Source organism: Lissotriton vulgaris, chromosome 1_1 (genome assembly GCF_964263255.1).
Source record: "Lissotriton vulgaris chromosome 1_1, aLisVul1.2, whole genome shotgun sequence".
NCBI lineage: Eukaryota > Metazoa > Chordata > Amphibia > Caudata > Salamandridae > Lissotriton > Lissotriton vulgaris.
Genome location: NC_141685.1, coordinates 420,846,828 through 420,859,907, shown reverse-complemented (window position 1 = coordinate 420,859,907; position 13,080 = coordinate 420,846,828). Strand labels below are relative to the sequence as shown.

General features: G+C 37.2%; 1 protein-coding gene across 15 annotated transcripts in view; it reads left to right on the top strand.

Moving 5' to 3' along the window:
• Positions 1-13,080, top strand: part of DAB1 (DAB adaptor protein 1) — a 1,411,149-nt gene that overhangs the window by 1,298,737 nt on the left and 99,332 nt on the right. For 6 of the 15 annotated variants that reach the window (XM_086952895.1, XM_086952839.1, XM_086952868.1 and 3 more), the window contains 2 exons: positions 1,450-1,515; positions 8,086-8,145. In XM_086952895.1, coding sequence (XP_086809021.1) covers positions 1,450-1,515; positions 8,086-8,145 — 126 coding nt within the window. The remainder of the gene's footprint in view (positions 1-1,449; positions 1,516-8,085; positions 8,146-13,080) is intronic. The other 9 variants (XM_086952914.1, XM_086952849.1, XM_086952825.1 and 6 more) reach the window with 4 other exon arrangements.

Here is a 13,080-nt window from a genome sequence, read left to right as displayed (position 1 = left end):
TCAATGAAAAGGGCAATTCCCAGCGTCTATGCATTATTGTGCTGGGGTAAGAAGTCTTTCCTCTGTTTCTGTCTGTTGTAATGAGTGTTACATTAGATGGCTTTATTCACACTAGCCTTGATTTTTCCCACTTTATTTGTAATGTTTTGGCTCTTATTTTGTTTTTGTTTATTCAGTGGAGCTTATGACAATAGTCACTCATGCAATAGCCTTGCAAAGGTCAGCTTTTTTGACTTCCACCAGGGCTTACATTATTTTACTTTAAAACTGTCTTCCTACAAATTTGAAACTAAATAGTTAGATGCATTTCCTGATTTGCAAGCCTACAATGTATGAATTTTTGGTAGGTGTGAGCTTCAATTACCAACCATGTCAATGAGCCTATTGCATTTTTAAAGCAATGTGCAGTTCAAATTATTAAAATAAACATCATCCAAATGTTGCAATGGGAGCATACGTGTTTGGAAAACATGCATTCATTCTGTTAACTATAATTTTTTTGTGTAATGCCAAGTTTTCTCTTAAACTACAACAAGCATTTATCTATTAAACTGTTTTGGTATTACAACTTTTATTAATTCTCTTAAGTACATTTCTAATTTAAAGCTACTACTAGGAACATTTATGCTCCACAAAATGTTTTCCTCAATTCTGAATTTGACATCCAAATAACATTGTCTATTGCACTTTTGTTGTCAACATTAGAAACATTTGCTTAACAAAGCCTATTTTGTTTCTATCCTCATGACTTCTACCTCAACTGTCATTAGCTCCTTTGATTACTCACAGTAAATTGCATTTACCAACGTCATATCTTTGGTGCTTGGTAAGTGTTTTTGTAATGAAACCGACTTTCAAGCAGCATGATACCTTTCATATCAGAGGTATGAGCAGGTGAAATGTTTCCTGGGCTACCTATAGGATATTAACAAGAGAATGTGCTTTCCTATACATTAATTCATTTTAATATATTGACAAAGGTAATCCAGATTTCACATGCTCATTACAAATTTATTTCCAAATTAGCACATGCAGTAGAACTAAAGATTCCAGAATGTTTCATCTGTGTCTTGTTCAGGGCACTTGGATGTTAGCATTAAAATATATTAGCAACCTATGTAATTAGCTCACATAAAGAACGTAAGAAAAGGAAAAATATATGAATTGTATTCATCCATGCAACAGGACAGTCAAATAAATGACAACCCACTCAATGACCTGGTTGGATCTTGATGTCACAGTCATCCCTGTGTTAGCTTTAACAGATGAAGATGTCTGGCTCTGATGTTAATCAGGCCATGCTGCATTACCTTTAATTTCTGCAAGTCTGTCTGTACTCTCACTTCTTTTTTGCTGATTAACTTCAACTATAAATCTGAAATTCAGAACTTTTCTTTTCTTTCCTTTCCTTTTTTCTGTGTCCTTTACCTCTGGCTGCTGATGTAACAGTACATTGTGTTTGAGGCTGGACATGAACCAATTCGTGATCCTGATACTGAAGAAAGCATTTACCAGGTACATAGTTGTAACAGTTGTTAGTAAATTATGATAGTAAATTCATATGAAGTGAAGGTTATATTTGAGGATGTAATCCGAAATGTGGTATAAACATATACGGCTGAACAAAACTGAGCTGCATTACTGCAACTACTGCTATAGAGTTCTACATTTAGCATGGCACATTTTGCCATTTTCAATCTACAAAAGATTTGTACAGGCAACCATCTTTTAGAAAACATCCATCTACTGATCAGCTTGTTCAGTGGACTAAAACATTTCAGTTCTTTAAAGTACTAGATCGTTCTTCTGTTGCCCAATGTATGTGCACTGTTTTCAGTACGTGCTATACACTAGCCTGCATGCAGTGATATTAAAGTTCATAAATAGATACCATTCTATTGGTGTTACAGTAACAATTAAGTAATATAAAACCATATTTTAAACAAATATTAACTTAAGTCAACCCTGATTACGGTTTGAACATAGCGCATATGCTATTAACTTAAAATTTGAATTTCTTCAAGATGCAAATGATGAGAACTAGATAAAGGTCGTCTCTAATCGCTTACCAGCATTTGTGAGAAATAGAATATTCTCAATTTAAAACATTAATCATGCGCATGTTTAGGACCGCCCAATGGATCTATATGAAATTGAAGAGCTATTAGACTTTTAGTGAAATTTTTGATGTATAATACATACCAAATAAAACAAATGGAGATGCACATGCTGCCGATGAGTATGCAATCATAGTGTTTTAAGTGGCTATGAATAACATTTATTTCATGTGGGATTTAGCAGGAAAATGTTCTCCATTAAATGTAAGTGCTTTAATTATGTTGGTTTCATCCTTTGGTCTAGAATAGAACATATTCAATTAAATGATTTTGAACTTTTCTCATATTTATCAAGATATACTGAGTAGCCCATAGATATAAATATAAAAATTATTATTATTAATTTTGGAAAATATGTACTGTATACCAAACCCCTTTATTTCCCTGTCCACCCTTCCTAAACGAGATTAGTCAGCACATGCTCAGTATTTCCCTGAGTGTTCCTATTACAAACATTTTTCAATTACTTAGCATTACAGAACACTTTTTAAAGTTATTACAAATATTTGTAAATTACAATAAAAAAGAGGTTTTCAACATAAATCCTCCCACATTAAAAGTTGATTCCCTTCTGCTATTTGAAGAGTCCATGTCAATTACATAACAAACCTGGATTATCAACATGCTTTCCAAAATTAAAAGACCCTCATCAGTAGCTATTCAGATTAGTTTTATGAAATATTTAATAATCAAAACACTCTCACGTTTCTTAGTTCATTTTTTGAACAGATTTTACAAAATCTCTATCAATTTGAATCCACGTTCTTTAAAGTGTCACCATTTTATTGCATCAGTTAGCCAAATGTGCATAATCAGATTTGACCTATTCAAGGAAGAGTCATAAAAAAAATAAGTCACCCACTATATTTCAAAGTTACCTTCCAAATGGAATCTTGGCTTCATATTTCAGCGGAACAAACTGTAGCACTATTTTTACACTTATTGAGGAAACATACTAAGTGCCCTCTGGGTCCTCTGGATGTGTTTGTCTGTCTCTTCAAATAGGATACACATATTTATATATGTATTTTTCTACCAATTAGGATTCTTGAAAGAACATTGTGAGTAATTACAACTGAAACACAACCTTTGTGAAACTAGGATGAAGGAAACAGTGTGGTCCTGACATCATCCATGACAAAGGAACTTTTCATCAACTGAGCTATTAGAATGTGATCACTGTAGAAAATGCGTATATATATATTTGTACGTTCTAAAAAAGACACATGAATTGAGTTATCAGTCTTTCTTTCAACTACATGTTTCATTACAAAGAATCTCTCCGGATTAATTCTTTCATCATCTATCATATTACTTGAGTTGGCTGTGGTATCCAAAGGACCACCAGACTTGCCTATTAAAATTATTGTCTACATAGTGTCCATGTACTTTTTTCGCTGCTCTTTAACTTTGGAAAACTCCCACATACAATGGATAACAGTAGGCCGTATCTCATATTTCCGATTCACATATTATAAACAAAGTGGTTTCTCAGTTGTCGTTTTGCACATCTTCACCATTGACTTAAAACACGCTCCTCTGTTTTGATTAAGTAGTTATGCCATAAAGGATGGCATGTTTTCTCATAGAAGTGTTCATAGGTTTTTAATAATATATGAGAAAATGTATTTTATTCATGTTTAGAAATGAAAATGTTGTTTTCCCATGCCTTTGAGTTTGTAGAAATTAATATCTATATTTGAACTCAGGTTTGCAAATAATCATATATTTCTTGATTTCTTTCATTCTTGCCTTGGTTTTTGAGTTTTATTGGTTTTGTCCCTGTTTTACATTTATGTTATTATGGAAATATAATTTTGGGATAGCTAAATGTTTTTAGCCATCTTGTTATATTTCATGGACTTTCTCATCACTGTTGTAAGATATTTAGGGACATTCTATGGCACAGATAATGGAGCTTTATCAATTCCATTTTTAAATGTAGATAAGACTCAAATGTACATCTACCTAAAAAATAATTGAGAGATAAATATGCACTGCCTTCCACTGAATGTCTGTCTGTCATTGGAAGAAAGCAGCATGTTTTGTCTAGATTTAAGAAATTGAATGTTCTGGCTTCCGGCAACCGCTTCAATGTGTTCCCATTCATCTGACTTATGTGTTCCCATTCATCTGACTTGCATGCTTTCCTTTGTACCCAAACATCAGAGGAAATGAAAATAAGATAATTAAAATTCTACAATACTGAGGATTATATGTGATTCAGTTCTACCATTCATAAACCAAATAATTAATTGCACTATAAATAAGATAGGCCTAGAATTGGATATATCCAGTTGAACTGCTACAAGACTGTGCCTAACCATGCAGTGGTTCAACTGAGTATATCCTATTATGGACGCACTTGTCTTGATTCCAATGTACTCAGGTATAAACATTTAATCATTTACTGGATGGAAGATTCAGGCTGTTTACAAAATCAGGCTTTCAAATACATCATCAGCTTGAACAATGACTGTCCAGTATGCATTTGGTCCATTAAAGGAGACCCAAAAAGCATGGCAGATGCAGAAGTATTGCGGCAGATCCAGGAGCCCGTGGCTCCAGACCTATTCTGAGAGCTGTCAGAAAGCGCATTTATTTCAGAAAATTGATTAAAATTGAACTCTTCAGAATTGAGTTTTGCAGACGATCTGCTACAATATATACAGGTTACTTCTAGTTAGAGACATTTGAACCTGTTAGTGACTTTTGCATATAGCACTTTTTTCCTAACAAAGTGAAATGGGCCTAATTTCACTTTACTGGGCAGAACATAACTTTCTAATGAAAAAATACACTTTTTTTAGACCTCAGGTGCACACTGTAAATAAAAGCTGAAAATCCTTCTTCTTTTCCTGGCTTACAAGTGTGGGTAAATTCTAGAAATGGTTCAATTGAATTACAAAAATGTGGTAAACACTGGGCTCCACAAGACTCTCCCTGCACTGAAATCTTGACAGACAGTAGGTTTCTGAATATATAACAACATGGGGGCTGATTACAATGGTGGGAGACAGCCACTGACAGGCTGTTGGTGGAGGTCTCCCTGCCATCGTAAAGAGCTTTAGTGCCTGCCATATTATGATATTGGGCAGAAGTGTGGCTGTCATAAAAACTGACCGCCATGCATCTGATGGCTCCTTGAGCGCATCGGTGTGGCGGAGGGGCTTGTAGTCCGTACAATACTGGTAGGGATTACGATGCCCCTTTCCATCAGCATTTCTTGGCGGGTTACTGGCCATGAAAAGGCTGGCTTAAAGGGACATTGGGGGCTTGTAGTGGGATTCCCTTCTGCCCTGGCCCTTGGTTGTGGGGCACCTATTGTGCCCCCTACATTTCCCTGTACCATGTGGCAGGCACTGCATGGTGCCTGCCATGTAGTGAATGGATATGTAACATGTCCCATTTTTACTTGGCAGCGAGTGCTGCAGCCAGCAGCACCCGCCACAATGTAAAATATAGGCATTGCAACTGCCTTGGTGGTGGTGGCATTGTAATGCCTACTATGGGACCACCAATAGCATAAAGTGAATGATGTTGGGTAGATGCACAGCCTATGTTTTGTTGAAAAGGTGAACACACTGTGAATAATATTGGTTAGGTTTTACTGGTGCTCCGCAAGGTGACTCCGAGGGCCCAACGGCGTCTTACTATGTAAATAAAACGTGAGGCTAGAGGTGTCTCTAGTCTCATCCCTTAGCAGGCACACACATTGTTGTCTTAGTGAAAACAAAAAGACTTCCACTCAATAGGCTTGATTAGAATTTTGTTGTATTTCTTGTGGATTATATATTCAATTTCTTCAATTTTTCAAAAGTTCATTTGTACATTTTCAAGGTCTTTGCGAACAATTTCTTAGTTCAGGCAATGTCTATATTGTACATCCAATGCATTTCGGGCATTTCACTATGCCCTTCATCAGGGATTTGACACTGACTCCGTGTGCTCTTGTGCTCCTCTTGCCTCCAGGCCTCGGTGAGCGGGGGTGACACAGGGGTCCCGGGTTGATGGCAGCACCCGAGAGCAGCAGCGCTGAGTGAGTATCCGGCCCTGATACTCACTCAGGGCCGGATACTCACTCAGCGCTGCTGCTCTCCGGTGCTGCCATCAACCCGGGACCCCTGTGTCACCCCCGCTCACCGAGGCCTGGAGGCAAGAGGAGCACAAGAGCACACGGAGTCAGTGTAAAATCCCTGATGAAGGGCATAGTGAAATGCCCGAAATGCATTGGATGTACAATATAGACATTGCCTGAACTAAGAAATTGTTCGCAAAGACCTTGAAAATGTACAAATGAACTTTTGAAAAATTGAAGAAATTGAATATATAATCCACAAGAAATACAACAAAATTCTAATCAAGCCTATTGAGTGGAAGTCTTTTTGTTTTCACTAAGACAACAATGTGTGTGCCTGCTAAGGGATGAGACTAGAGACACCTCTAGCCTCACGTTTCAATTACCACCAATAGCATGTCAGGTGGTCTCAATCCCCAATACAATGGCCTTGGTTTTCTTTAAAAGGTGGTACCTTGATGTGTTCTTGCCAGGAAATTCCAGGCATTTGGTTATCTGTTCCAACAAGAATTCAAATCACAGACACAGAGATGAAGGTCTCCGGGGTTCCAGACGCCCAGACTCTTAATCCTTTGACCTAAATTTTCATGATAGGATCTCGCTATCTCTGCTCCGGGACATGGCTGACATTTCTGCTGTGCAGAGTGGCAAAGACTTGAAGGCATTTATGTTAATAGGGGCAGCTGACAAATCCCTCCAAGTGTACTCTGCAAAATACTCATGTAATTAAATAATTTTCGATAATGCATTCAGTAGTTGATCACTAATTTCATCGTTCATATCTGTTTTTACCAAGTGCAGAATATTTGCAGATAAATATGCTATTTTAAATCAAGAAAAATTTCATATACCAACACCTCTGTTGATTATACTATTACACTTGAAGCGGAATTTATTTATTTGAAGAAATGTGTTGAGAATTTATGGCTCACTCCCACCACATTGCATCTTGTTCCTAGATATGATATAGCCTACTAATAGATGTTACAGTAAATCGATAAAGTTTGACCCACTCAATGAAACTGTCCTACCTACTATTGCAAAACAAAATTACAGAAAGTAGCCTTACCTTCCAAAAATGCTAAGGACAAATTGTTATGAATGATTAAAGCTAGTTTATTAAAAAAAAATAGTCTCTCTCTGAGTGACATTTCGATCATTATGACAGTGCTGCCCTTCAGCCTGTGCTATGTGAGGCGTGGACAACTTAATGCTGTGAATTACAGTGATTTTATCTACAGGCACAACAATACCAACATTCCTAAGTTCAACTCCTTAGGTCACAACGTTACAGTCAATGTTAAGAACTAGTGTCAAGAATAATTAGGCGATGAGGGCGTTCACTTTATAAATGTGTAAAATTCATCATGATAATGGGATAGTCTATATTCCCCTTATCTTCTTTTCTCTTCCTAGCATTAATTTATTTCTTCAGAATCTACTTCAGTCACTCTTTCTTGAGACATAACATGATGGGTTACTTTAAATCTGTTAGCGAATCCCAAGGTTAACAAAGGTTCATATGAAGTGAGGTCTTCTGAAATCCACCTGCAGGTAGCTGCGGCTTGGTTTACAGTAAAGGTCAGAGAACCCCATATGTTTCCAGTGTCAGATTTGCAACCACTACAGGCAATCCATTTCTTTCATAGATTTTATGTCCTTCATATATTGCAAAACTTATCCTTACAGGGTGACTATTTAAGGGCATAACTACAGTGACGCCATTAAAGAAATAGATAAATTATATTAAAATTTAATTATTACATATAGTTCATAATTTGAATTGCATTTTTATTGCTGTACAAATGGGATCTAAAATGTGTAGGTGTAAAAAGTTCTGAATAGCAATTACGACTCAGTAAATTAATTGCTTAATTTGCCCTCATGCAGGTTCCTACCAGTCAAAAGAAAGAAGGCGTTTATGATGTGCCAAAAAGTCAGCCTGTAAGTGTACGTATGCTTTCTATTTCTTTGTGCAGTAGACATACATCTTCATGAGATGATGCATTAGATGATATGATGTTACGACCCTATATTTATGGTAAGTACAACTTACCACCAAAATAATGTCATTTACAAAAAGAGATACCTTTCTTCATATTTAGTGCATATACCTGTTTTTAATGGAAGAGCATGCACCAAAAATGGTGCTCCCAATGTTTTCTTTATATTTCTCTTGAAACGATTGATCAGTACACGTGGAATCTAAAATATACAGTAATACACAAGTGCTCAAAAAGTATGAACAAAACCACTATGGAAAAGGTCAACGAAAATGTGGTAAGCCTATGGTGAGAATATTCCCAATGATGTGAACCAAGATATTCAAGGTAGTGACTGAATGGAACCAAAGGTGAAGATAGCGATATTTAAAGAATCGATACTGAGCATTGAAATGTAAATAAAATATGAATGATTTTTAGGACAATGTTTAGAAACTTGAAGCAGGTATTAATGTTGGAAACTTAGAACAGCTGCACACCCACGTAATGTTCCGGTGAAAGGTGGCAGCATAATTATTAATGGCTTGGAAGGGAAGAGACAATTGCTGTGGCATTCATAATTACATTTGAAGCAGTAAAAGGAAAAATTCCTGAGTCTATTAACTTAAATTGTCTGAATGGAGAGAAAGTGTTAGCTGTCTGGCTTTTAAGAGGCGAACAAGGGAGAACTTGATTTTCAAGGTAATTTGGCTAGAGTAGGAAGTATAAACATCAAAAGGACCCTGGAGTTCTCTCATGGATGAATAGGAAAGGATTAAATAAAATATGGATCATCTCAACCATCTCCAGGACTTGACAGCCAAACTCAGGATGGAGTAAAATTGATAATGGAAGAGACTGAAGTGAAATATTAAGAAGTGAGTTGATGAATCTGTAATTCTGATTGTCAGAATATTACTTCTGCCACTGGACCGAAATACACTTTACCGAGAATGACTCTGCAACCTTTCCATAAGTTGCTGCCCCCATTGCCCTTACATCCAACACCTCCTCTTGCCCAACCCTCTTTTGTTTTACAGATGGGTTGTCAATTTGTAGACATACATACATATAACAGAAATGCTCACTCTCTGAGAGTATAAAATATGGGTAATTGTCAATGTGTAATAGGGACCTGTGTGCCATATTTCGAAAATGCTCTAACCAAATGCATTGGTTTCTGACCATTCAGTTGACCAAGCCTGGTTTAAAGAACACTTTTTAAGGTATTTACTGATGCACTTTGCCACTATGTTATGTATAAATATTTGAAGGTATCATCCAGCAAAGTGTTTGCTATTAGCAAAATCAATCTTATATCTAATATTGAGTGGTGATATAAAAATATCCAGGCTCATCAAGTTATTGTTTGTTAATGTATGACATTTTTTGGCAGCCTTTTTATGTTGCCAAAGAAGTAGAGCTTTGTACTTTATTGTGAGAGATTTATAAAAAAAAGATGTATGTTCACATTCAGAGCTCAAAAAAATGATGGACAACGTTTATTCTCTTTCTGATTCTAAATGCACATACGGAATAAGGCTCTGAGTTTAGAAAGGGTGGTTTTGCAACATGATAAAGTAATATCTTCAGGATGCATGAAAGACCCACATCATCTATTTTAGGGATCATGTTATTCCACCCCTTTAGTTCTGTGCCTATTCTTTACCTTTTAGCGTAGCCATTTTTTCTTAAGGTCACGCCTGAAGTCAGCCTTTGAATGCAAGGCTGCCATTGCATATCCCCTTCAAACAAATGCCACTGAGGTGCAGCATCACAAATTGACTTCCACCTACACTGAATTCTCAAGGAGGGTTTAGAAAAGACATTTGAAAAGGAACACTATTGTATGGATTCTTTTCAAAGTGGAATTTAAGACTTTCATAAAGTTGTATAGCAAATCAAATGATGTTTCAGCTTTTTAATGTGAAAATGTCTTTTGTGGCATGTAGTTGTTCTGGACTTCTTTCATCTTTAGTGGTACAGCTCTGCTGTAAGCATTTAGAGTGCATAGTTCCAGGTGGGGTTTTGCTAAATTGGCTCTTTTCTGCCATACTTTCTGCAGTGCAAAAAAATCACGTTTCTGTTCCTATCCCGGCACCAAAGATACATCTTTCAGTCTTTTCAAAAGATTTCAGCCTGGGTCAGGTGTTCTTCTTTTATGTACAGTGATTGAACCTTCAACACTAATCAGATTTTATGTGTGCTTCAAATCCTCCTTTTCATTTAACATTTTTGAATTGGTATTTTAGGGGTACAGTTGCTTAAATGTGCAGTTACACATTACATTCATTTTCTATTTGTCAGGTGAATTGGTTGCCTTGGCCCTCAATTGGGTGTTTTTTAAATGCAGGCTAGAGTGGAAATAAATTAATTAATGTTTCGAATAAAGATGTTAGGATTATGTTTCATGCTGCACAAACAACTCCACCAGTTCATGTGTTCACTTGTACTATTCGCCCAGTTAACATGAACACACACACATATGTTCTGAATATATATAACTATATATATACATATATATATATATATATATATATATATATATATATATATATATATATATATATATATATATATATATATATATATATATATATAATATATATTATATATATATATATATTTATATATATATATATATATATATATATGTATGACTTTGTCCACATTTGACAAATCTCCACAAAACTTTCCAAAAGGGTGCTACTTTTTGAATAATGTGTGAAGGAAATATTTCAGGGTGCTCCATGGTCAATTGACATAATAAAGGGGAGGGGACCGCATCTCCGGGGTTGAAATTAGTGTATATAGGGGGTGCATGGGCCCACTCGCCTTTATTATTGCTAGAGCATTGCAAAAACAGTGCAAAATTTGCTGCGATCCCGCAGGACTCCTGTGGGATTGAGAAAAGGGTGGGAGGCCATTGTTCTCCACCCTGAGTTACTAAAGGACCCAGGGAGCCCACGCTCAGGGCCAAAATGACTGAAAATGGGGACAGGGGGTCATGCAGCTCTCTTCCCCAAACCAATAAAGGCCCCAGTGAGCCCACCCATGAGTCCAGTTACTTTAAGTAATGGGGGCTACATGGCACCCCTCCCTGAGCCATAAATATCCCCGGGGTAGGGAGGTTCACATGTTATGGCGACAAATCAGTTTCTCTCCCTGAACCTATGTGAGCAGAGAAACCTTTGTTTGCTCCAGCTTCGTGGGAGCATTTTTTAATCTCCGGCCAAGCGGAGAGTGCATGTTCTATGACACTATAACTGTAAATAACTATAACTGCTGAATTTCTATGGATTTGTGTGAATGAAATGTGAGCCTACTATAACATCTCTATAATATTTTTTAAATTCTATTTCCTAACTATAATCTCCCTGTATCCTTTGTTTTTTCAGTGAATTTCGAAGAGTTTTTAATTGTATTTCTAACTATAACCCCATGATACCTTTGGTTTTGTAAGTGCATTTCCACGGTTTTGTAAATTCTACTTCTTAATTATAACTTCCCTGTAGCCTCTGGTTTTTTACAGGGAATTTCAAAGTTTTATAAACAATTATTTCCTAGCTGTGAACTGTTGAGGTTTAATTTTTGAGGAATGAACATCCTGCCCGAATAAATCCTGCCCTGCGTATTTATCCAAGAAGAGGCCACTTATTTGTGCAACATCTCTACCATACTGGAGTACTTTTAACTGGCTAATTAGTAATTGCTACCCTGTTGGGTCAATGCATAGTGCATCTCCTACACCACAGGTGTGTTAAGAACACAGAGGAAATGTCTCCAGTTTCCTTGTGTGTCTGTAACTCTGCTAATGTGATTGTTGCTTGAACATCTTCAACAGATAACTTTATAAGGTGAAATTGCAGAGAAAACACACTTGATTTATACTTTACAGAAGTGCGTGCTTCTTTGGTGGAGAAGCATTTGTATTGTATTGCACTTGTATTCCTAGGCATCAAGAACCCTTTTCCAAAATCGTCGGGAGGCATTTTAGTAAGCTGTCTATTATCCTGTCTATCATCCTGAGAAAAGGATGGGAAGATGCTGCATTCCGCTATTGCCTATGGGGTGGGCCAAATGGGCAGGTTTTCTAGGCAGGTTTACATACTTCTAGTTTTTGAAAGTTAGGAAAATGATCTCTGGTCTCAGCAGAAAATGACAAGAAAGCATGCCCCTTGGTCACAGACACTACTTGAAATATTGCACTTGAGAAAATCAAGGATGCAAACACTTCCATCACGGATTACAGATAACTTTTCAGGGTGGAAATGCAAATAAAACACACTTGCATGATTAGTATTTTACAGAAGTGAGTGCTTCTTTGTTTTACTATGGGGAGAGGGCCGCACGGCCCTCCTCCCCTGGCAGATTTCAGCCACAAGGTCCCCATCCCACAGGGCACAGCTATGTCACCTAGGTGCTCCTAGGTACTGCTTAGTTTGTATAAAAGTAAGTGTCAGGGACCTTCTCAGAAGGTCACTGCAGTCTGCACCCCACATTGCCCCTTCCAGCACTGCCAATGACAGTGCCAACATAACACCAAACCGTCGCACTACTACAAGTGTGACAAGTCAGACAATTTCAGGCCATGCAAAGCCATAACAATGGCATGAAAGCCTACTTGTATTCATTTTCAATTTGATTTGACTTGATAAACACAGTTGTTGGGCTCATCTCAGACTGCACCACCATGTGGCAGACTGATACAAGATCCAGCGCTGACAATTAAGTGCTGATGCCGAGCACTGGAAACCACAGTCTCAAATTAAGCATTGCCCCAAAGGCACCCAATGTGCAATGGGACCGCTGGGAGCCTCAAAGCCCCTGCGGTCCCAGCTTCCTCCCCAATTCCTGTGGGAGCCAACAGTGCTCAGACATGCAGGGGACTGCTGAAAGGCAA